This window comes from Scyliorhinus torazame, chromosome 16, assembly GCF_047496885.1.
Source record: "Scyliorhinus torazame isolate Kashiwa2021f chromosome 16, sScyTor2.1, whole genome shotgun sequence".
NCBI classification, from domain to species: Eukaryota; Metazoa; Chordata; class Chondrichthyes; order Carcharhiniformes; family Scyliorhinidae; genus Scyliorhinus; species Scyliorhinus torazame.
In genome coordinates this window covers 5,111,007-5,137,361 of record NC_092722.1, presented here as the reverse complement: position 1 = coordinate 5,137,361, position 26,355 = coordinate 5,111,007, and the positions used below count along the sequence as shown (strand labels likewise).

General features: G+C 41.7%; 1 protein-coding gene across 15 annotated transcripts in view; it reads right to left on the bottom strand.

Moving 5' to 3' along the window:
* The window catches only part of cdk11b (cyclin dependent kinase 11B), a 58,352-nt gene extending 34,358 nt beyond the window's left edge, over positions 1-23,994 (bottom strand). For 3 of the 15 annotated variants that reach the window (XM_072477822.1, XM_072477829.1, XM_072477830.1), the window contains exons 1-7: positions 23,810-23,947; positions 22,659-22,750; positions 21,561-21,660; positions 19,661-19,790; positions 10,690-10,811; positions 8,921-9,045; positions 7,558-7,683 (exon numbers count right to left, since the gene is read on the bottom strand). In XM_072477822.1, coding sequence (XP_072333923.1) covers positions 7,558-7,683; positions 8,921-9,045; positions 10,690-10,811; positions 19,661-19,771 — 484 coding nt within the window. In that variant the 5' untranslated portion in view covers positions 19,772-19,790; positions 21,561-21,660; positions 22,659-22,750; positions 23,810-23,947. Of the gene's footprint in view, positions 1-7,557; positions 7,684-8,920; positions 9,046-10,689; positions 10,812-19,660; positions 19,791-21,091; positions 21,249-21,560; positions 21,661-22,658; positions 22,751-23,809 lie in introns of all 15 variants that reach the window. The other 12 variants (XM_072477832.1, XM_072477837.1, XM_072477823.1 and 9 more) reach the window with 11 other exon arrangements.
* Positions 23,995-26,355: the final 2,361 nt, after the last annotated feature.

Genomic DNA, 26,355 nt, shown 5'->3' with positions numbered 1-26,355 from the left:
CTCCTCCAGAGGTCCCCAGCAGCACAGATGTCAGTCTTCAGCCAACACGATTCACTCCATGTGATATCAAGAAGCGGCTGAAGGCACTGGATACTGCAAATGGGCCCTGACAATAGTATTGAAGAGTTGTGCTCAGGAACTTGCTGCACCCCTAGCCAAGCTGTTCCAGTACAGCTACAACACTGGCATCTACCCAGAAATGTGGAAAATTGCCCAAGTGTATCCTTTACACAAGAAACAGGACAAATCCAACCCAGCCAATTACCACCCTATCAGTCCTCTCCATCGTCAGCAAAGTGATGGAAGGAGTCATCAACAGTGCTATCAAGTGGCACTTACTCAGCAATAACCTGCTCATGGACCCTCAGTTTGGGTTCCGCCGGGGTCACTCAGCTCCTGACCTCATTACAGCCTTGTTTCAAACATGGACAAAAGAGCTGAGTGACACAGGTGAGGTGAAAGTCACTGCCCTTGACATCAAGGCAGCATTTGACCGAGTGTGGCATTAAGGAGCCCTAGCTAAACTGAATTTACTGGGAATCAGGGGGGAAACTCTCCGCTAGTTGGAGTCATACCTGGGACAAAGGAAGATGGTTGTGGCGGTTGGAGGTCAATCATCTCAGCTCCACGATATCACTGCAGGAGTTCCTCAGGGTAGTGTCCTAGGCCCAACCTAGGGGCTAAATAGCTGGTTTTTAAAGCAGACCAGGGCAGGCCAGCAGTATGGTTCGATTCCCGTACCAGCCTCCCCGAACAGGCGCCGGAATGTGGCGACTAGGGGCTTTTCACAGTAACTTCATTTGAAGCCTACTTGTGACAATAACCGATTTTCATTTTCATTTAATTTCACCATCTTCAGCTGCTTCATCACTGGCCTCCCTTCCATAAGGTCAGAAGTGGGGATATTTGCGGATGACTGCACAATGTTCAACACCATTCGCGACTCCTCAGATAATGAAACAGTCCATGTTGAAATGTAGCAAGACCTGAACAATATCCAAGTTTGGGTTGACAAGTGGCAAGTTACATTCGCGCCACACACGTGTCAGGCAATGACCATCTCCTACAAGAGAGGATCTAATCATAGCTCCATAACATTCAATGGCATTACTATCGCTGAATCCCCCACAATAAACATCCTTGGGGTTACTATTGATCAGAAACTGAACTGGACTACCCATATCAATTCTGTGGCTACTAGGGCAGGTCAAAGGCCAGGAATCCTACAGTGAGTAACTCACCTCCTCACCCCCCAAAGCCTGTCCACCATCTACAAGGCACAAGTTAGGAGTGTAATGGAATACTCTCCACTTGCCTGGGTGAGTGCGGTTCAACACCATCCAGGACAAAGCAGTCCACTTGGTTGCTCCTCCTTCCACAAACATTCAAACCCTCCACCATCGGCGAACAGTGGCAGCTGTGTGTACCATCTAAAAGATGCACTGCAGTAACTCACCAAGGTTCCTTAGACAACACCTTCCAAACCCACAACCATGACCATCTTGAAGGACAAGAGCAGCAGGCCTGGGAACCTCACCACCTGGAGATTCCCCTCCAAGTCACTCACCACCCTGACTTGGAAATATAAAGTCATTCCTTTGCTTTCGCTGCGGCAACAACCAGGAACTCCCTCCCTAACAGCACAGTGGGTCAACCTTCACCTCATGGACTGCAGCGGTTCAAGGCAACGCACCACCACCTTCTGAAGGGCAACTAAGGATGGGCAATAAATGCTGGCCTAACGAGCGATGCCCACAACCTGTAAATTAATTATTTTAAAACTTTTCAGCACAAGCCCAGATATCATCCAGGTCTTTGCTGCATTTGAACATGGACTTCTTCAGTATCTGAGAAGTCGTAAATGGTGCTGAACATTGTGCAGTCATCAGCGAACATTCCAACTTCTGACCTTATGATGGAAGGAAGGTAATTGATGAAGCAGATGAATGAGCCTCGGACATGACCCGAGGACCTCCTGGAGCTGAGGTGACTGACCTCCAGCAACAATAACCACCTTCCATTATGCCAAGTAGGACTCCAACTATCAACTCAGCTTTGCAGGGCGACACGGTAGCTCAGTGATTAGCGCTGCTGCCTCACGGCGCCGAGGACCCAGGTTCGATTCCGGCCCCGGGTCATTGTCCATGTGGAGTTTGCACATTTTCCCTGTGTCTGCGTGGGTCTCACCCACAACCCAAAGATGTGTAGGGTAGGTGGATTGGCCACACTTAATAGCCCCTTAATTGGAAAAAGAAGAATTGTGTACTTTAAATTAGAAATGAATCAACTCAGTTTTGCTAAGACTCCTCGATGCCACACTCGGTCAAATGCTGCCTTGATGTCAAGGACAGTCATTCTCACCTCGCCTATGGAGTTCAGCTCTTTTGTCTATGATTGAACCAAGGTTGTAATGAGGTCAAAGGTTGAGATGCCCTGGTGGAACCCAAACTGAGCATCAGTGAGGTTGCTGCTCAACAAGTGCTGCTTGATAGAGGTGTTCATGACTCCTTCCATCACTTTATTGATAAACGAGGGTAGACTGATGGGATGGTAATCGGCTGGGTTGGTTATATATAATACACACCTGGGCAATTTTCCACATTGTCGGTCAGGTACCAGTGTTGCAGCCGTACTGGAACAGCTTGGCTAGGGGTGCAGCAAGTTCGGTAGCACAAGCCTTCAGTATATGGTCAGGGCCCATAGCCTTTGTGGTATCCAGTGCCTGCACCCATTTCTTGCAACCATGTGGAGTAAATCAAATTGGCTGGAGACTGGCATCTCTGATTCTGGGGACCTCAGGTGGAGGCTGAGATGGATCATCCACTTGGCACTTCTGGCTGAAGATTGTTGCAAATGGTTCAGCCTTATTTTTTGCACTGATGTGCTGGGCTCCCCCAGCATTGAGGATGGTCCTCCTCCAATGAGTTGTTTAATTATCCCTAACCATTCATGACCGGACACGGCAGGACAGTAGAGCTTAGATCGGATTCATTGGTTGTGGAATCGCTTAGCTCTGTCTATCACTTGCTGCTAATGGTGTCTGGCATGCCTGTAGTCCTGTGTGTAGCTTCACTACGTTGCCACCTCATTTTTAAGTACACCTGCTGCTCCTGGCATGCCCTCCTGCACTCTTCATTGGACCAGGGTTGATCATCTGGCTTGGTGGTAATGGTAGAGTGCGGGATGTGCTGGGCCATGAGGTTACAGATAACTACTGCTGATGGCGCACAGTGACTCATATTTCCCAGTATTGAGTTGCTAGATCTGTTCAAAATCTATCTCTTTTAGCACGGTGGTAGTGCCACACAACACGATGTGCGGGTATCCTCAATGCGAAAAGGGGGCTTTGACTCCACAAAGGACTGTGCCGTGGTTACTCCTACTGATATGGTCATGGCCAGATGCATCCGCAGCAGGCAGGTTGGTGAGGGTGAGGTCAATATGATCTTTCCCTCTTGTTAGTTCCCTCACCACCTGTCGCAGACCCTGTCTCGCAGTTGTATCCTTTCGGATTTGACCAGCTCAGTGAGTAGTGTTGCGACTGAGCCTCTCTTGGTGATGGACATTGAAGTCCCCCACCCAGAGTACATTCTGCACTCTTGCCACCCTCAGTGCTCCCTGTGTGGTGTGCAAGGTACATGACTGTGTCAGGCTGTTGTGACACTAGTCTGTGGGACAGCGCTCCCAATTTTGGGCCCAGATATTAGTATGAAAGACGTTAGTAGGGCTGACATTGCCGAGTTGCCGTCATCGTTTCAGGTGCCAAGATCGATGCCGGTGGTCCATCGAGTTTCATTCTTTTTAGGAGTTTGATACAACTGAATAACTTGTCACGCCATTTCAAAGGTTATTTAAGAGTCAACCACATTGCTGTGGATCTGGAGTCACACAAAGGCCAGACAAGGACAGCAGATTTCTTTCCCTAAAGGACATTAAAGAAACAGAAGGGTTTTTATGACAAAAAACAATGGTTTCATGGTCATCATTAAACATTTAATCCTAGATTCTTTATTGAATTCAAATTCCACATCTTAATCTTCTGTTTTCAAGGAATGCATGCCTTGTTGATGCAACCTGTCTTATTTGGCCAGATTAGCGGGTAAACATTTGCAGTCACGTGAGCGACACAAGAAATCCATGATTAAATAAGCATGAAAAATAGTTACCATCGAGCATGTTTCCCCCACGCACAAGCAGTGTAAATACTCCATTTATCCAGTTAGATTTCTGCCCATGAGCAACTGTTCCAGACCACATTTGATAAACAAATTCATGCTTATCCTTACAACTCAGATATCCAGATCTTTTCTTCAAATTAGTATTTACTCTTTTCAATGAAGGGTGACTGCAGAAAGGATAGGGCTAATTAAGGACGGGGCAGGAAACAATTTAAGGTCATTCATCGGGCACACATGACAGTTGCCCTGATGAGCAGATTCTTTGGGGTGGAAGACAGGTGTGCAAAATGTGCAGGAGGACCAGCGAACCATGTCCACTTGTTCTGGGCATGTCCGAAGCTTAGCGGATTTTGACAGGGGTTTGCGGATGTCATGTCCACGGTGTTAAAAACAAGGGTGGCACTGAGTCCAGAGGTGGCGATTTTCGGGGTGTCGGAAAACCCGGGAATCCATGAGGAGAAAGAGGCAGACGTTCATAGAATCATAGAATTTACAGTGCAGAAGGAGGCCATTCGGCCCATCGAGTCTGCACCGGCTCTTGGAAAGAGCACCCTACCCAAGGTCAACACCGCCACCCTATCCCCATAACCCAGTAACCCCACCCAACACCAAGGGCAATTTTGGACACTAAGGGCAATTTATCATGGCCAATCCACCTAACCTGCACATCTTTGGACTGTGGGAGGAAACCGGAGCACCCGGAGGAAACCCACGCACACACGGGGAGGATGTGCAGACTCCGCACAGACAGTGACCCAAGCTGGAATCGAACCTGGGACCCTGGAGCTGTGAAGCAATTGTGCTATCCACAAGGCTACCGTGCTGCCCCTTTGCTTCCGTGGTAGCCCGGAGACGGAAACTATTAGCTTGGAGGGAATCAAAGCCCCCGAAGTCGGAGACCTGGCTATTGGACATGGCTAGCTTTCTCGGTTTGGAGAAAATCAAGTTCGCCCTGAGAGGGTCACTGTTAGGGTTCTCCCAGAGGTGGCAACCGTTCGTCGACTTCTTCGCGGAAAATTAATCGTTAGCAGAAATGGGGGGGGGGGGGGGGGGGGGTTAGTTTAGCTTAGAGTAGGGGGTTAATAAATGTGGTACCTGTAAGGGAGGGAGACGGCTTTTGCACTATGTTTATGGTTTCATGTACATTGTTTATTGTGTTGTTGTTATAATATCAAAAAATACCTCAATAAAATGTTTACTAAAACAAAGGACGGGGCAGAAAATCCTTTGGGAGATTAAGGAATGGCAGGTGCTAAATGAGTGTTTCACGGAGCATGGTAATTGGAAATGAAAAGAGTAGAGTGAAACAATTAGATTGGATAATTATAGATAAGGATGCAATATTAAAAAGTTAGAACACAACATTGGATAAAGCACCAAAATTCTCATAAGTCAAAGAGGAAATAGCAGAGGTACTGACAATATTTCAAACGTTGTTAGATGCTGAAATTGTGCCAGCATGGAGGATTGCCAATGTAATACTGAGGTTTAAATAGCAAGAAAAGAATAAAAATAACCATAAACCAGCCAGCCTAAAATCAGTAATACGAGTTTAGAGGCCATATTTCAGGATAAAATGAATACTCAATTAGAAAATAATTGCAGGGACAGATTTCTAAAGGTGTTTCATGGCCCACAAATCTAATCTATAGATGTTTGGAGAAAAATAGAATAGCATGAACTGAAAAAGGATGTTCATTAAATATGATATGTGGAGTATAATGTGGGAAAATGTGAACTTGTCCTTGGCAGGAAAAATAGAAAATCAGTGTTTAATTTAAATGGAGAGAAATTGTAGGACTTGGAGATACAGAGGGATCAGGGTGTCCTGGTCGGTCCATGAATCAGGAAAGGTTAGTATGCAGGTGCAGCACACCATTAGAAAGGATAATATAATGTTGTCATTTAATGCAAGTGATATGGAATAGAAAAGTAAGGATATTTTTGCTGTAATTGGTTAGACCACATCTGGAGTACAGTGTACAGTTTTGGTCTCATTATTCAAGAAAGGATATAAATGCATTAGAAGCAGTTCAGAGATGGTTCACTCGGCTGACACCTGGGATGGAGGAGGGGTGGATGAGGTTATCTTACAAACAAACGCTGGGTCGACTGGCCATGTATCCAGAGTTTAGAAGATTGAGAAGCAATTTGACAGGGTGGATGTTGAAAGGATCTTTCCCCTTATGGGAGAGACTAGCACTAGGGGTCAGAGTTTAAATATAAGGGGTCTCCCAATTAGGATGGAGATTAGAAGAATTTGTTTCTCTCAGAGGGTTGTGACTCTTTGGAATTGTCTATCCCAGAGGCTGGTCGCTGAATATTAAGGCAAATGTAGACAGATTATTGACTAACAAGGGAGTCAAACGTTATTGGGGGTAGGTGGAATGTGAAGTTGAGGTCACAAACAGATCGGCCGTGATCTAACTGAATGGCAGAGCAGGCTTCAAATGCCAAATGGCCTACACCAAATTTGTATGTATGTATATATGTCAGTATGAATGTTGTGTGGATTCATTTTCAAGAGTTGTTTGCTTTGGAAACTTGCTGATAAAACTAAGGCACCCGGTATTAGAGGGAATATGGCAGTATGAACCAGAAGGTGCGAATTAGCAGGATTGTAAACAAGGGTCGTCCTCACTGGGACCACAGATATTCTGTACCAATAAAGACCAGGGCTTGTGCAGAAGTGACACAAACTTCAAATATTAAGTTCTGCACAAAATTAGGGACTGCAGTTAAATAAGAGGAGTGTTTTTGGAAAATAAAGAGTGATCATTGGACACGGCAAACAAATGTTGGATAAAATGTAATGCAGATAAATGTGTAATTTTATACATTTAGGTAGGAAGAAAGAAGTATACAACATATATGATATATATAATATATATACACACACACACTAAATAACATTTTAGAACATTAGGACTTCAGATACATAAATCTTAAATAGTACAAAGACAAGTTGATAAAACCATAAACAAGGATATGGGATCCTAATTTTAACAGGGACAGCGAGTTTAAAAACAAAGGAGTAATGTTAATGCTACACAAAAGATTAAGCTGCAGTTAAAATATTGTGTGGCCGCCCGACTTGGTAAGTCAATTGTACCTCATTGTCCTTATGTGCTAATTTAATTACCTCCATTCCAGTAGTGAGACATGAGCTATAACATTTAACGCCATGCTGGTTAATCCTTACGGTCGCTGCAGCATCCGGTAAAATGTTACAGCATTTCACAGTACAGTCAGTAGACCGACTGGGTTAAGTTTCCTTGTCTCATTCCTTAAAAATACAGACATTAGGATAACATTCACAATCCTTATGTACATCCTCTGTATTTACAGCCCTCCTAAATATATCAATTGAGAGCCTTACCCATTTCTTGGCTCATTTCCTTGAAGATTCTAAAGTTCATCTCATCTGCCTTAAGTGACCTGTAGACATTAAACTCTTTGAGTTTCTTCGTAACAGTCTTCGTTTCCCATGATTCATTTCTGAAGACTGTTGTAAAGAATTCATTTAACACTTCTGCCATTTAGTAATCCCTCAACATTTCTATCCAATATCCCTTAAATTTCTTTCCTAGTTTTAAGCAGTCTCCCACTTCAAACACAGAATGAAAAAAAAGATTCCCCCTGTTATCCTATGGTTCTACTATCCGAACACTCATTTCAGTCATCCTCAACTAACTTAATCCTTCACCAAATTGACAATGACCTCTTTGCTCAGCCACTGCAGCCTTTTTGTTTCCTTCACACAGAGAAGGCAGGGGTCATCAAACAACCCATTTATCTGCTCTTCTACCTCCTAGCATTCTTCTGGCAAACTTGCTCCTCTAAATCCTTACATCTGATTCTTTGGCCTGATCTTTAAAAGCAATATTAGAATTAAGCACATAACAACCTGTAGAAGGAAAGCAGTCAGCTACTGGCAGGTTAATTATTATAGCTAAACGCTAAATATTACATTTAACATATTAAGCAACCTAATATCCAAATTTCAATTATATCGGTGACTAGATAAACTATGAAACTTTGCACTCTCTTGCTTTTCTGATGCCCCTTTTCTGTCTCCGTCTCTCAAGATTTGTTCCATTGATTTAGCCGTGGCCTCTTGAGTATGCCTTGAACAGCTCAGAATCTGCCTGTTCATCTACTGACAATCCAACAGTTGGTCAATTACTCATCCCCCCCCCAATCAGCAATTTCTCCCCTCATTACTTCTGTTGTCGTCTTCACACTTACTGCTAATCTTTGTATTCTTCAGCCAGTGCGGTAGTGTTTCACAGACAAGCCTATGCCCTGAGCTACACTGAATTCCTTTATGATTGAAATCATGTTTGAGGTGCCTCTGTTTATCCATCTTCCTTGTTTTAACAAAACAAAATCTTAAACTCAAGTCTAAACATCTTATATTCATTTCTTTACTCTGGACATTACACTTTCCTATCTCTCGCTTTATTTGCCAAAATCTTCAGTGAAATTAATTACTTTATTACTCTTCCTTGCTTAATATTAACTGCACAGAAATGTGTTCTACATGATTCTTGTACTGCTTTAAAATTTTCATTCAAGTAAAAATCCCAAAATTTCACCTTTCCCATTACTTGCAAAAATAAATTAGAAATCTTACTTGATAGGACACCTGTCAAGACAATTTTTTCCCCAAATACTGCAGTGCGTTTCACATTGTGTAAAGTTGTCTAAAATAAAATATTAAACATCGTGAATATTCTCACCTTCAGCTGATCTGCTGCGGTGCCTTCGTTTTTCCTTTCTCCTTTCCTCCTTTCTGTGATGTGATTTTTCTTTCTTAGAGGTTTGCTGAGGAGGTTTTATTGCCAGAGAATCATCCTCCTCCCCTCTAGATGATTTAAAAATATTTAACAGTATTAAAACAAATGTATTTGATTGGCAAACAAACAACCCTGCCTTGCCTCCTAACAGACAAACAATGTAATTGTTGCAAAAGTTAGATATCCTGATTTCCAAAATCATAGGACGCGCGAGTTTTAAAATAGCCATCTCTAAAAACAAAAAGGTAACCTAGCTAAAGGTTTACTTCAAATTAATCATCTTAGCTTGATTGAGAAAGCAGGCCATCAGGACTTGTCAACTTTATTTATGGAACTGGCTAGAAACTTTGGAACAGTTATTCAATATTTTCCCTATTGAAATCAGTATAATAAATGGAAGTAGTTTTATAGAATTTACAGTGCAGAAGGAGGCCATTCGGCCCATCGAGTCTGCACCGGCTCTTGGAAAGAGCACCCTACCCAAGGCCAACACCGCCACCCTACCCCCATAACCCAGTAACCCCACCCAACACAAAGGGCAATTTCGGACACTAAGGGCAATTTATCATGGCCAATCCACCTAACCTGCACATCTTTGGACTGTGGGAGGAAACCGGAGCACCCGGAGGAAACCCACGCACACACGGGGAGGATGTGCAGACTCCGCAGACAGTGACCCAAGCCGGAATCGAACCTGGGACCCTGGAGCTGTGAAGCAATTGTGCTATCCACAAGGCTACCGTGCTGCCCCGACAAGGCTACCGTGCTTTACCGTTTAAATGTGCAACTTCCATATTTTGTTAAATTATCATGTGTAAAATAAATCCATGGATAATCATAAGTCTCTAATTATACAATGCCTCAAAAATATCGCAAAAGGCTTGACAAAATTACTTATTTCTGGTGTGTACTAACAGTGATGGAGAGAAATCCCGTACCAGCCTCCCTGAACAGGCGCCGGAATGTGGCGACTAGGGGCTTTTCACAGTAACTTCATTTGAAGCCTACTTGTGACAATAAGCGATTTTCATTTAAAATTTATACAGATAAAAGTTTTTTTTTTTTTTAAAAAACCTTTGTACTGTACTTCCACAGTAGAAAATGTTTTCTATTTCTCACGCCCATGAAACTATATACAAAAATGAAACTGTTGCCAAAGTAATGATAATAGAATTACGTAACATATTTCCCCACCTAACTCACAGAGGCTTTGCCCTTCACAACACTGTAAAATCAAAGCCAGAAAATGTTTGAAGATTTTATTTTTGCCAGGCATTGAAGAAAGAAGCTCCACCGTACCAATACATGAAGTTACCAAGCATGACATCAGGAGGCAGAGAGGCCTAATTCATATGTCTGTAACATGGTCCTCAAACAAAGACACATTTTACACTGGATCAGCCTTCTAAACTGACATTGTTATTGTGAGAAGACAAGTTGCAAAATAGGTGTCCTCTGGGTTTTTTTGTTTTAAAACACGGCAATGAGTGCATTGTGTAAAATCATACTTGAGCAAACACTAGAAAACATTCTGAGCTTGAAGAACAGGATAAGATCAAGCTGGTGAAGGGTCTACATTAATGGTCAATGACATCTTTCACTGATCTGCAAAAAAAATTATTTGACCTGATTTTATTTTCAATAGTCATTTACAACAAAGGTTATTGGGAGGACAAGGAAATAGGTGTTTCTTTTTAAATTAGAAAACATACCGATCATCTATAGATCCTTCTCGTCTGTGGGGTGAATTGCGTATAGTTATCTCCATCTTGTCCTTGTGTTCTTGAAGCTCTCCTTCCTCCAGTGAGTCCCGCTTAGAATCCCTGTCATCCAACTGAGATGCATAAAAATAGGATGGTAATTCTGGACTGCTTCACTTATTGTTGACATTTTAGTTTTCACATCTTGTCTATGACACTTTTCTCGTGTTTCAACTAATCTGTTCCTGTGACAATTTTCATAATCAGTTTCCACATAATCATTGCTCCGTTTCTAACTACATTTTATTACTATTTCCTTATCATATCTGATTCATTAAGCATTTGTGAACCTGAAATGTCTTCATGAGTTACAGATCGTTTTGAGAAAGGCAAGGCTTGTAAAGAATCTAAAATGAAAAACAGTGGCATAGAGAAGTCACACAACTTAATCAGTACACCTGATTATCACAGGTTTCTTAGCAGCCTTGATGACGGTGCTCGGTGGGCATTCAACATTCTGCAGCTTAATCACAGCAAAGTGTTAACAGCCACTTCCAAATTGACAGTGTAAATAAAACTTTCATAAGAACAGTAGCAGTTGCTGAAAAAAGGATTCATTTCCCCGAACCTATATTGTAAAGCAGAACATTTTTCTAGAGAAAACTATATTATTTGGGGAAAACACCTTTATTGTCACCTCCTTAAAATATTTTTCTTTGGGCTGGCAAATTGAAAGGGACAATAAAAGGACTCCACTGTGGTATAGACAACACACACTCTCCAACACTATTTCGAAAACAAGACATTTTTGACACCTTAAGCAACAAACATTCACCATTAACTTAAAGTTGTACTTATTTTTCACCCTATTTGACATATTTCTACCATTAGCTTCAGGGAATAGAATATGCTGTGTGCCTGTGGAGTACTTTCACTCAGTAAGATGAAAAATACTTGCACAGTTTACAGTGTTGGTTAAAATCCAAAGTTCAGGGCAGCTTTAAATCTTATACAGTGCAGTGTCTCAAATCCGGCGGTCCAAATTCTGGAGTAGTCAAAAAAACTGGACACTTTTAGAATGTGCCATGCACTAATTTTAATTCAGTAATTTAAAAAAAACATTTTTTTAAAACTTACCTGGATGATCCAGCTAGACACTGCATTGGAGAGGTGTGGCACCCGACTAGTTATCCCCTTCGCTGCTTGCGCGGTCTATTTCCGCGTTCTGAGCAACCCTTCACCCAACCCAACCCGAATCACCCATGGCCCAAACCGACCAACCCAAAATCTGGCGAGATCTGAAATCTGGCACAGCCTAGGTCCCGAGGTAGCCTGTTTTGAGACACTGTACATGTAGTTGCATCAACATGCAATCACTTTAAAAAAATAAAATAAAATGTTCTTGCACTGCTGGTTAAAAGGGTAACAGGCTGCAATTTCAAACACTTCTCTGGGTTGGTGGATAAACCAACTGAGTGGCAACCTAGTGAGGAGAAAGAACACATATGGAGCATAAGGAAAGTTCAGAGAAGCAATTACCACAATAGCATTGATAAACACAAAAAGAATTACAAGGGAGAAAGAGATTACACCAACTAGGGTTGTTTATGCTGAAATTTAGAAAGCTAAAGGTTGATTTGATCAAGATTTTCATAGGTTTAGGGGAACAAACAAGTTAGATAGAAAAAAACATTTTCCTCTGACTGAGAATTAGACCCAAGTATTTCAGGAGTGAAATTAGGAAAAGCTTCTAGACACAAAAGGAGTTTGGAACTCTTCCACAAATAGCAATTGATGCCAGATCAATTGTTAGTTTTAAATCACTGCTAAATGTTTGTTAACCGAAGTATTAAGAGATGTGGTTCAAAGGGGAGTTAGATCGGAGGTCAACCATGGTCTCACCAAATAGCAGAATAGATTCAAGGAGGCCTCCTCCGAGTTAAGACGTCATAGTTAAAAAACACCCATCAGTGTTGGGAAACGGTAGTTAAGGGATTTATACTTGTATTGGTAAACATTAGAATTAAAGGTATAGTTTTAAGAGTTTTTAATTTAATGTTTGTGTCTGGAAGTTAGATTCATGCTGGCAAAGGTGTGTGTGTGGGGAAGGAGTTTGTTTCAATTCCAACAGTGATTCTAGATATTGTGCTTCGAGAGGGCTATGGCGTGAAGAATAAATAAACCAGCGGTGGTTGCTTAACAACTGGGGCCTTGTAAAGTAGAGAAGCTTTAATTTAGCTAAATTTGATTACAGTTGTTAGGTACTGAGAGAGAAGGCAGGTCTCACAGCTCTGCTAGAAACAGTTGGATTTTGAAGGCTAAAGAGAAAACATCTCTCTCAGCCTTGCTAAAAGAAAAGCCATGGTATTGAGTCATGGTTAAGAAAACCAAAGTCCAGCTACTTAAGGAAACTCGAGAAATGAAGAGACGTTTCCAATAAGTCTGGAATTAACGGAACAGATGAAACTGGGAACCAGAACAGATTGCTGTTCAGTAAAGTCACAGAGAGTTGAAAAGGCATTGGATCGTTAGAGGTCAGAAGGATATCTGCTGTACTGCTAAGGTTTGTGAGCAAGTACTACAGTTTGGGAGACATTATTAGAAATAATAGTGAAAATCGGTGACTGGATCTGGAGTTTGTGTAAAAGCCTTCAAACAAAGGAAACCTGAAGGGAGAAGTTTAAAACCTGAAAGCGAAACCTTGATGTAAGCAATGGAGGGAAAACATAATTTAAAAGAAGATTTGAAAGTGTGGCTTTTTGAAAGTGGAATTTGAATTCACTTGGGAGTTCAGTGAGACAGGGTGTCTCGCGGTATAAAAATCATCTGGGGGCATTCAGGGGAGAAAACCATGGACACTAACTTGGGTTCAGAGCAGAGTTATTTGACCACAGCCAATCTACGTGCTTAAAAGGGACTGAGAGTTAATGGAACCATTGTAGCTTAAGATGTACTTTGCAATCCGTGTTAACCTTGAAACTGTATTTATTAAACTGAAAGGAGTAAAGGAATATTGTATTATAATCCAATTTTTTTCATGTTGTTAAACTAATTGCAGTCCTGTGACTCTGTCGCTCCACTTTTTATGATATAAAAGGAAAAGTTACGGTCTTTTGAGCTAGGGTTCAATTCTGGAATCTTCCCATCCAGTTACAACATCAACTGAAATTGTAACACCAGACACTGTTTACATATCATGTCCAAGTGTGAGGAAGGAGTCAGAAAAGACTCCCCCTGATATGGGAGCAATATTTGACCCTTGGACTGACTTGGCTCTTTAAAACAAGGTGATAAGAAATATTGTCGCGAGTAATCAAAGCAAAAAAACTGCAGATACTAGAAATCGTAAAACAGAAATGCTGGAAAAACCCAGCAGGTCTGGCAGCATCTGTGGAGAGAGAAACAGAGTTAACGTTTTGAGTCTAATATGACTTTTCATCAGAACCTGGAAACGGTAGATATGTGATGTCACATATGACAGGGGCTGGTTTAGCACAGGACTAAGTTGCTGGCTTTGAAAGCAGACCGAGGCAGGCCAGCAGCACGGTTCAATTCCCGTACCAGCCTCCCCGAACAGGCGCCGGAATGTGGCGACTAGGGGCTTTTCACAGTAACTTCATTTCAAACCTACTTGTGACAATAAGCAATTTTCACTTTTTTCACAAATGTCACATTTGTACCTCTCCCCAGTTCTGATGAAGAGTCATGTTAGACTCTCCACAGATGCTTCCAGACCTACTCAGCTTTTCCATTATTTTCTGACAAGGACAGCAGTTTAACACAAATGAGAAAATGAAGCTTGCCGAAGAGATAGTGAGAACCTATATGGCAACGTTTTCTAAGATTTCAGCGCACAGTCCTGATTTTAGTAATGATATAATTTATTACTTTCATTATTTAACATCTACTGTTGCTAATTCTTCTTGCCTGTAAAAATGTAATTTGAAATCTTTTACTTATCTTGCTCCTTTTGCCTGTAAGTGGTTTTCCAGATGTAGATACGCTTTTTAAAACATTGAGCTTTCCAGGCAATTGAAAGCCCAGACCTTTAAAATTGACATGGTCACATCATAGATGCCACAGCTCAACCTTGGATGCGCTGTCATACATGACAACATGGGAGAGGCTGTGAACAAGTATCCTTGCTGGTTACCCAATACTGCGTAATGGTACCTAGATAAGTAAACATGACCATTACACTAGGAGATTTCAAAACTGATATAAAAGTATTGACAGATAAGGTCAAATACACTTCATTGCTAACTTTTGCCAACCTGCCCTTTAATTAGACAAACCGATAAAATAAAATGGGTTTGAATTGAATCTGACCCTTTTCAATGGAGATAATGAATGAAAAGGATGGTATAGGTTTGAGAAACCAAGCAAATCATTACGAGTCATACACACATTATAATGTATGACAATAATTGTAGATTAATAAAAAACTAACTATATAACCAGCATTCTGGATGGGCTTTTCCACAACGAGGTCGACAAATGAACCCAAAAAATACATTTTTCTTGGAAAGGAAACTCAAATAGTGCTTTATGTAATTACACAAAGGTTTGACTTTTTGTTTGCCTCAAGATTCAGCATTCACCAATATTTAGAACAAGCTCACAATGAGGACTTCCCTTTAACAGCTGCCTTCTCCAATTATTTGAAACCAGCAGTACATACTAAAATGTTGCAAGATTATGAAAAGATTTCTGAACTGAATTAACTTGATTACCTCTTATGTTACGCTGACATATTTATCGGAACATTAGTAAACGGAATATTGTGAATTATAAGAAAATGACTTGTTCTTGGTTTGTGGGTGCTGGTGGGACGACAATATTTATGTCCATTTCTAATAGCTGTGAAGGCAGTCAGCCATATGGTGTGGGGCTGGAGTTATATTTCAACTTGACCAGGTAAATATGGCTGGTTCCCTTCCTTGAAGAATATTAGTGATCCAGTTAGTTCTTAAGATAATCAAGGCAGTTTTAATGGCCATTTTCTGGTAATAGCTCACATATCACTTGGTTTAATTACTTTTTAATTTCACAACTTGTCACAATTGCACTTGCCTGCTGCTAGCCAATAATCCTAATACTGTATGTTCAGTACAGTAGAGATTATATCTTTGTCATTAAAAAAAGTACACAGCATACTAAGACATGTTTCTCTTCTACATCTTCGTTGCGAAAGTGGAAATTCAGCAAGACAGACTGAAGCAAAATACAATCAAATTTAAATACTTTTCTGAATTATTTAATCAATTTAATACTTACTGCATAGCTGAACGTTATAGTAAAAGATAGCAAGGCCACAATTCACTCATTTGGTTGATTCAGAACATTCCTGCCTTTACCAAACTTCAGTGAATATCTGCTATTGTTTAACCCAAAAGCAGCATCAGAAATCTCATTGATCAATAGCAATGAGTGCCTTCAATTAAGGAGGTGAACGACTTTTTTGTACACTAACCAAATATTATGTCTTTAAGTTATCAACTACAAAAAAAGTTAACGTTTATTTATTTGTTTGCTAAGTATGCAAGTCATTTTAAGTAAAATGAACTGCGGCAGCAGAAAATGCAATAAGTAAGTTATGACTCTAACTCTCTTAGCAGGCTTTATGGCATCTCAACAGCACTGATAAACAATCTATGGATCACAACTTGCTGCACTCTCCAATTCATTCAGCTGAATAAAGCTCCCTCCGTTAACTGCTGAGGTAGTGAAATCTTGCCCTGACAAACAAGATTTAATTATGATAGCTTTCCACTCGAACAGCATTTTCGTAGACTTTAGCATTTAGAAGGGCTGCTGGGTGGAGGGAAATACAGGAGACTTTGCTTTAAAACTTCTTCAATTCAATGTTACTAACAAACATAAGAACATAAGAACTAGGAGCAGTAGGCCATCTGGCCCCTCGAGCCTGCTCCGCCATTCAATGAGATCATGGCTGATCTTTTGTGGACTCAGCTCCACTTTCCGGCCCGAACACCATAACCCTTAATCCCTTTATTCTTCAAAAAACGATCTATCTTTATCTTAAAAACATTTAATGAAGGAGCCTCAACTACTTCACTGGGCAAGGAATTCCATAGATTCACAACCCTTTGGGTGAAGAAGTTCCTCCTAAGCTCAGTCCTAAATCTACTTCCCCTTATTTTGAGGCGATACCCCCGAGTTCTGCTTTCACCCGCCAGTGGAAACAACCTGCCCGCATCTATCCAATCTAGTCCCTTCATAATTTTATATGTTTCTATGAGATCCCCCCGCATCCTTCTAAATTCTAACGAGTACAGTCCCAGTCTACTCAACCTCTCCTCTTAATCCAACCCCTTCAGCTCTGGGATTAACCTAGTGAATTTCCTCTGCACAAGCTCCAGCGCCAGTACGTCCTCTCTCAGGTAAGGAGACCAAAACTGAACACAATACTCCAGGTGTGGCCTCATTAACACCGTATACAATTGCAGCATAACCTCCCTAGTCTTAAACTCCATCCCTCTAGCAATGAAGGACAAAACTCAATTTACCTTCTTAATCACCTGTTGCACCTGTAAACCAACTTTTTGCAACTCATGCACTAGCATACCCAGGTCTCTCTGCACAGCAGAATGTTTTAATATTTTATAATTTAAATAATAATCCCTTTTGCTGTTATTCCTACCAAAATGGATAACCTCACATTTGTCAACATTGTATTCCATCTACCAGACCCTAGCCCATTCACTTAACCTATCCAAATCCCTCTGCAGACTTCCGGTAGCCTCTGCACGTTTTGCTTACCACTCATTTTAGTGTCGTCTGCAAACTTAGACACATTGCACTTGGTCCCCAACTCCAAATCATCTATATAAATTGTGAACAATTGTGGGCCCAACGCTGATCCCCGAGGGACACCACTAGCTACTGATTGTCAACGAGAGAAACACCCATTAATCCCCACTCTTTGCTTTCTATTAATTAACCAATCCTCTATCCATGCTACTACTTTCCCCTTAATGCCATGCATCTTTATCTTATGCAGCAACCTTTTGTGTGGCACCTTGTCAAAGACTTTCTGGAAATCCAGATATACCACATCCATTGGCTCCCCGTTATCTACTGCTCTGGTAATGTCCTCAAAAAATTCCACTAAATTAGTTAGGCACGACCTGCCCTTTATGAACCCTTGCTGCGTCTGCCCAATGGGACAATTTCCATCCACTTGCCTCGCTATTTCTTCCTTGATGATAGGTTCCAGCATCTTCCCTACTACCAAAGTTAAGTTAACTGGCCTATAACTACCCACTTTCTACCTACCTCCTTTTTTAAACAGTGGTGTTCCGTTTGCTAATTTCCAATCCGCCGGGACCACCCCAGAGTCTAGTGAATTTTGGTAAATTATCACTCGTGCATTTGCAATTTCCCTAGCCATCTCTTTTAGCACTCTGGGATGTATTCCATCAGGGCCAGGAGACTGGTCTACCTTTAGCCCCATTAGCTTGCCCATCACTACCTCCTTAGTGATAACAATCATCTCAAGGTCCTCACCTGCCATAGCCTCATTTCCATCAGTCACTGGCATGTTATTTGTGTCTTCCACTGTGAAGACCGACCCAAAAAACCTGTTCAGTTCCTCAGCCATTTCCTCATCTCCCATGACTAAATCTCCCTTCTCATCCTCTAAAGGACCAATATTTAGCCACTCTTTTTTTGTTTTATATATTTGTAGAAACGTTTACTATCTGTTTTTATATTCTGAGCACGTTTAGCACAGGGCTAAATCGCTGGCTTTGAAAGCAGACCAAGGCAGGCCAGCAGCACGGTTCAATTCCCGTAACAGCCTCCCTGAACAGGCGCCGGAATGTGGCGACTAGGGGCTTTTCACAGCAACTTCATTGAAGCCTACTTGTGACAATAAGCGATTTTCATTTCATTATCTATCTTATTCTTCTTTATAGTTTTTTTAGTAGCTTTCTGTTGCCCCCTAAAGAATTCCCAGTGCTCTAGTCTCCCACTAATCTTTGTCACTTTTTGTATGCTTTTTCCTTCAATTTGATACTCTCCCTTATTTCCTTAGATATCCACGGTCGATTTTCCCTCTTTCTACCGTTCTTCCTTTTTGTTGGTATAAACCTTTGCTGAGCACTGTGAAAAATCGCTTGGAAGGTTCTCCACTGTTCTTCAACTATTTCACCATAAAGTCTTTGCTCCCAGTCTACCTTAGCTAGCGCTTCTCTCATCCCATTGTAATCTCCTTGTTTAAGCACAAAACACTCGTGTTTGATTTTACCTTCTCACCCTCCATCTGTATTTTAAATTCCACCATATTGTGATCGCTCCTTCCGAGAGGATATCTAACTATGAGATCATTAATCAATCCTGTTTCATTACACAGGACCAGATCTAGGACCGCTTGTTCCCTCGTAGGTTCCATTACACACTGTTCTAGGAAATTATCGCGGATACATTCTATAAACTCCTCCTAAGGCTGCCTTGACCGACCTGGTTAAACCTTTGAGAAAAAGTTACAATTGCGAGCAGTCCCTTGTTCGAGAACCATCCCCAGGAACGACTCAACATGCTGTACCAGAGTGACAGATTGAGAGTCTGCACCCAAGCTGCCACGCAATAAGCTTCTGAACATGTCAACGTCAGCAGCTGCCATGTTGAACATAGGACTGATAGCCCTAATAAAACTAAGTATATACCCTGTATCAACACTTTCATATGATCTAACGATGGCATAATTTCCTAGCAGCCTTCCTTACAGGAGAGAAAAAGAGGTTAAATCGCAACTTTGGCAACACCTTATGTAGGCGGGCTGTGAGTGGAGGCCACACGTGAACCAAGTTGGCCACGTGGTTCTTAGGCTGAAATTACAAGTCGTTGAATTAGGTTTAGCTCAATTATGCAAACAGTTTTACAATAGTCGTTAAAGTGAACAACACGACAGAAACACACCAACGTAGGATACAAAATGCTGACAGCATTTACTACTTACATTTTTTGGACGCTTCACGTCACCCTTTTCCTCCTGCTCTTTTCGTCGCTTCTTTTCCTGCAAAATTTCTTCAAGAGTTTTTACTTTCCAGTTATCCTTTTCATCTCCCATTGGAACAGACCACACTGAGCTAAAACAGAATCAGTTACATGCTAGTCATTAGGTTAGAAGAGACACAATCTCTTTGCCTCACCGTCTCATGCTGGAGTTCAAAAAAAAAAAAACTTTTAAAACATTTTATTTGTAGACTATTTCCATTTCTTAAGGTGCAGTGCAAACGATTTCTTTCTTCATATCTGCTCCGGACTGCACCCAGAAGTCCTGGAAACACTTCTTTCCCCCCTAAAAAGGTTTTACCCCATTCATACTACAGAAGGTTCTTGGAAAAATAAATTGCAGGACAAACTTACACCAATATACTAAACAATTATCAAATTCCACCTGCTGCTACCAACACTAATTCAATCTATTATTGGCTTGCAAAGAGACATCTATTTCCCCTAGTTAAAAATAAACAATTTCCAATGTTTAGGGCAGGGATTGGGAATGATTTCAAGGACAGTTGGTGTTCATTATTTAGTTGGATATTCAAGAAAATTCAGTTCAGAACCTTATATTTTGTGCAAACTATATCACACCTCAGCAACAACAATCCAGTCATTGCAACTTTGACTTCTGCTTCATATTAATACAAGTATAAAATAAAGTCAAATTGGGTTTCAAACCAATTTAAAATAATTTTTTGAAAGTATCCCAGAATGTTCATATGCTTCCACCTAAATGTGAAGATTAGCGTGTATCCCACTCCAAAACAGCTCAAGCTAATTTTAACCATAAAGTCATGAAAACATAGTGACGGATTTTGAATTTAGACAAGACAATTACCAAGCTATTTAGACACACATTGACAGACAACACTGTTCCAAATAGCTTGTGCAGGTACGTGTAAAAAAAACATTTCACATCAACATAGTATTCACTTTTCAAAACGTTGTCTACGTATGTTTCAAGAGTGTAATTGCATTGATACATACATGTATCCTAGACCTTGAATTAGGTAATACCAATGGTGAGTCTATTACTGCAGTACAGTGGAGTCCTTTTATTGTCACTTCCAATTTGCCAGCTAAAAAAAGTGACAATAAATGGTAACTGTTCTCCCAAGATAAATTATTCTACTAAAACATTCAAGATGAAATATTCTGCAAAATCAATAGAAAATAAATAAGAACCACTTTTTGTAGTAACTGCTACTGCCATTATTGTGACGATTGACATTGTTCTACCACTTACAAGGAAGGATCTGTACACACCTGTATTGAACTGGTGCTGTGAACCAGCACAGCACAATGACTGCGAAACCTCATACAAATACATATTAGAAACTTAAAAAGTACATATTTATATTGGAATTAATTGCATTCTTTTTACATTGTGTGATTGATATGTCACTGCTCATTTGTAAATCTCATTTCCTGATGAGCCTTGCCTCCTCAACTGTCAATAAAATGAATTGATCAGAATTAATGCTTGGTTTGAAAAAGCTCCCATTCAAGTGTCTTTCCTTGTTCCTTGATATGCAGTTAACCTGAAGTGACAAAAAAAAACCATAATAAAGCCTACATGAATATGAACATTTCTGTGAAAATTTAAAAATTGGCAGGAATTGACAATAAAAATGGCAGCATTTTTAGACCAAAAATTAACTGGCATCCATTCACGAGCTGGGGTTTCAAATAAATTGTTATGATCAGACAGATAAATGAGGACTCCACTGTACTTCCAACAACCCATCTACAGAGAACTTAAAGGAAAGCTGCATGTTAAAAGGTTTTCTAGTCGAGAACAAGATCTAAATTCAAACACTAAGCAAGACAGAAAACACAAAATGTAACTTTACCACTAGAATGTTGTTGCTACAAGTGTCATTGTAGTGACTGTTCGGACTTACAAAATGAACTCTTGCTCCAAGAGAATTGCGAATGTTTTTACCCAGCACACTGAAAGCAAAAGGCATCAATTAGAGCTATAATTTGTTATTGCATCTTTTATAAACTTAATAACCTAGTATATAATGTAACACCAAAGTGAAAAATACAAATTCAGTATGTTACATGGTATTTTTAAAAGAATGAAGTGCTACCCAGAATTAAGCAGTAGAGACCAAATTATTAATTTTCAGGTAATGGTATTAAAGTTTCTCAAGAATTGCCAATGTATTTACGGAACGTACTAAGTTTGAAATCATTCAGAGAGATCATTCCTTACTTAATAGCTCATCATTAGCAAATACTGCAATGAGAAAACCATTTTTCTGCACTTGATTGATACTGTTTGCACATCAGAAAATATTAAGGAAACAATTTACAGTGACTTTTCTGCCTCAAAAGCATGTGTGTGACAATGTACCATTTCACAATACCAGAACAAAAATTACGGTAGGATTCATTTTTGAGAATAAAATTAACATCGCAATAAGACTTTGCCACCAAACCATACTCTGGGCACGTTAATAGCAAATAACAGCATATCACGAGAAAATAACAAATTGTAAATCAATTTCATAGTCTTATCTGTCAACAGGAGTTAAACTTTCAGTCTAACTTTTGTACCTTAATAAATGACAGCGATTACGGTACCAACTAACCTTACTAAAATCCAGTTTTTTGCTACAAATACAATTCTCTGAAGTCTGGCATGATGCCCTTTGACCTACTTGCAACCAAAAACGATTAGCTGATTGAAGTAGAACTGCTAATCTACTTCAATTAGCAGTTGAATAGACTGTCAGTTACAGACTTCTAATGTACGAATGAATCATTGCTTACTGAAGACTAGTCAGTAAAGGGGTCTCTTAAAAAAAACAAGTTTGGTTACCAAAGTTTGCTAAAAATTATTCAGGATTACTTCTGGTCATCATTAAGTGACCCTTAATGGAAAGTGTATGCAAGAGGGGTTTGGACTCAGCCGTGATGCCTTTCGTGATCAAATAACCTACCAACTCTCCTGTCCAGGTTCCCATATGAAGTAGGAATACTCAGGCAAGATAATAGAGAACTGCTAGCACCTATTGGCCGATACAATCAGCACCTTCAGGAGAGGGGACACAAATGGGAACAAAAATGAACATATAACACTGTGCAATGCAGTTATTTGATGATACTTTTAAAACACTGATCATTTACAACTACATTACAAGAGGCCGGTCAGCGCATTCCTCCTCTCCCCCCCCCCCCCCCCCCCCCCCAAGCTGAGGCAATGGGTGCAACAGCAGGATTCAAAATGAAACCCAGATTCACCATGAGGAATCTTTTCAGATTACCTCAGCTGGATTTGACCCCAGTTCTCCCCTCCCATCCTCCCACTGGAACCAGCATCTGCCTCCCAGTGACTAGATGTATTTTCTCAATGGGGGCAACAGAAAATTGGAGGGAGGGGGTTGGGGAGGGGAGATTAATGCACCTTCCAGATGTCTGAAGGTGCTTGTCCGTTTTCTAATGGACATGGCCCGTTTTCAGATGGACATGGCCCATTTTCAGATGGACATGGCCCATTTTCAGATGGACATGGTCTGTTCTCTGATGGACATGGTCTGTTCTCTGATGGACATGGTCTGTTCTCTGATGGACATGGTCTGTTCTCTGATGGACATGGTCTGTTCTCTGATGGACATGGTCTGTTCTCTGATGGACATGTTCTGTTCTCTGATGGACATGGTCTGTTCTCTGATGGACATGTTCTGTTCTCTGATGGACATGGTCTGTTCTCTGATGGACATGGTCTGTTCTCTGATGGACATGGTCTGTTCTCTGATGGACATGGCCAGTATTAGACCTGTATTAAAGCTGGTTTAACTCAGTGGGCTAGATAGCTGGTTTGTGATGCAGAACAAGGCCAGCAGTGCAGGTTCAATTCCCGTACCAGCTTACCCAAACAGGCGCCGAAATGTGGCGACTAGAGGCTTTTCACAGTAACTTCATACTTGTGACAATAAAAGGTTATTATCCTTTCTTGTGGGCCCAGGTTTCCCGGGAGTGAAGAATGTCGGCCCCAGTGCCAGGCCCGCCCGCCATTGGACAGGACAATGATGAAGAACAGCCAGCTTCACATTATTTAATAATACAGGGAGGGGGGGGGGGGGGTCTCTACCTGAGTCAAATCTTCGAGGGCAAAGCCCCGGCCTCAGGCCTCACCTCGTTCCCTCAGAGCCCCCAGCGCCCGATCCTCACCCGCGGCGTCCCATCTGTAACGCGTCACCTCCGGCGCGACGCGTAGGCGCGTTTGCCCTTCTGCGCACGCGCGTTTGGCCTTTCCCCGGCGCACGCGCGTTTCCCCTTTCCCCGGCGCACGCGCGTTTCCCCTTTCCCCGGCGCACGCGCGTTTCCCCTTTCCCCGGCGCACGCGCGTTTCCCCTTTCCCCGGCGCACGCGTGTTGGCCCCTCTCCCGCGCAGTCATTTCACCAGCCTGAAGTTTGTAGCGAGTTGTTGTTGGCTGGTGGAAAGTTGCGGATCCGCGGCACAAGTTTTGGACGCTTTCTCCGGGCGGAATAAAACAGCAGCGGGCACAACCGGCAAGGGCGCCACTCAGCAAATGCCACGGTTGCGGTTTTCTCATCACAAAGTTAACAGAATGAAGTAAATGCAGAATCTGACTTCCCCCAGCCACCGATAGGCCGAGATGGGCAAACCCGCAGTTACAATTGGGGTCTCTGCCAGGTCGCTATTAAAAAACACACTTACCAACTTCGAAAACTCGCAAAGAGGCTCAAAAAGAGTAGAAGTGAAAACCAGCTCCGCCAGACAGCGACACTGGTTAAACTGACAATAACTTAAATTCTATTCCATTAAGTTGGAATTTTGGATTCTTAATTTTTTTAGGGTTACATATCACACAAATCATTGTCTTCCTGGAAAAAAATGAACCAATGGTTTCAACATTAAAGTGAACTTGCGACAAAAAAGGCATGATTACAATGGAAATGCAATGTAAGATCGCTTTCTCTGCTTTACAGAATCACACAGTGTAAAGGGCCTTCGGCCCGTCGAGTGCACCGACACATGAAAAGCACCTGACCTGCCCACCTAATCCCATTTACCAGCACTTGGCCCATAGCCTTGAATGTTGTGACGTGCCAAATACTCATCCAGGTACTTGTTGAAGGTTGTGAGACATCTTGCCACCCTCCCACGCAGTGTGTTCCTCTGCCCTCTGGGCACCTTAAGCGGCAGGTACACCAAAAAGTGTCACTGTGACTCTAACTCTTTCTCTCTCCACCGTTGTTGCCAGACCTGATTTGATTTGAGTTATTGTCACATATACCGAAGTGAAAAGTATTTTTCTGCAGCCAAGGGAATGTACACAGAATGTACAAAAAGAACAATCAACAGAGTAAAAAGAGTATCATTGACAAATGGTACATCAACAAACAGTGATTGGTTACAGTGTGGAACAAGGGGCCAAACAAAGCAAATACATGAGCAAGAGCAGCATAGGGCGTCATGAATAGTGTTCTTACAGGGAACAGATCAGTCAGAGGGAGAGTCGTTGAGGAGTCTAGTAGCTGTGGGGAAGAAGCTGCTCCTATGTCGGGATGTGCGGGTCTTCAGACTTCTGTACCTTCTGCCTGATAGAAGGGTCTGGAAGAGGGCAAAGCCTGGGTGTGAGGGGTCTCTGATAATGCTGTCTGCCTTCCTGAGACAGTGGGAGGTGTAGATAGAATCAATGTGAGGGTGGCAAGCTTGTGTGATGGGTTGGGCTGAGTTCACCACACTCTGCAGTTTCTTGCGATCTTGGGCCGAGCAGTTGCCACATCAAGCTGTGATGCAGCTGGTTAGGATGCTCTTTATGGCACATCTATAGATGTTTGTGAGAGTCGATGCAGACATGCCAAATTTCTTTAGCTTCCGTAGAAAGTAGAGATGTTGTTGGGCTTTCTTGACTGTTGCATCAACGCGAGTGGATCAGGACAGAGTTTTTCCAGCATTTTCTATTTTCACGCCAAGTTACTTGATCAATTGTGCCAGGCAAAAGCAAGGGTAAATAAGTGTAATTTTTGCAAAAGTGCATTTAGGGCAGCTAACTCAGGTTGAAGGCATTTGTTTGGTGCTATGGCACAACTGATCTCATTAAGGGTTATGGGTGCGGGGTGGGGGGGCAGGGGGCGGGGGGGCAAACAGCAAAGTGGAGTTTAAGGGGCGGCATGTGGCACTGAGGACCCGGGTTCAAATCCCGGGTTAGCACTGGGACTGCGGCGCTGGGGACCCGGGTTCAAATCCCGGCCCTGGGTCACTGTCCATGTGGAGTTTGCACATTCTCCCAGTGTCTGCGTGGGTCTCACCCCCACAACCCAAAGATGTGCACGGTAAGTGGATTGGCCATGCTAAATTGCCCCTTAATTGGGAAAAAAAATAATTGGGTACTCTGAATTTATTTCAAAATAAGCAAAGTGGAGTTTAGAAGAAGAATGGGAGGAAATCTAATATATATACAAAAATTATACCATAACCAGATCATCGTGACCTTATTGAATGTTGGTGCAGGTACAAAGGGCCAAATGGCCTATTCCTGTTCCTAGGTTTTTGTGTATGTAACGCCTGTAAATGTTATTTCATTTCCCATATCAATGTTGGAGTGACTGCTCCACTTGGAACTCAGTCGCAGAAGGAGATTCCCAGGAGGGCAACCAAACCACTTC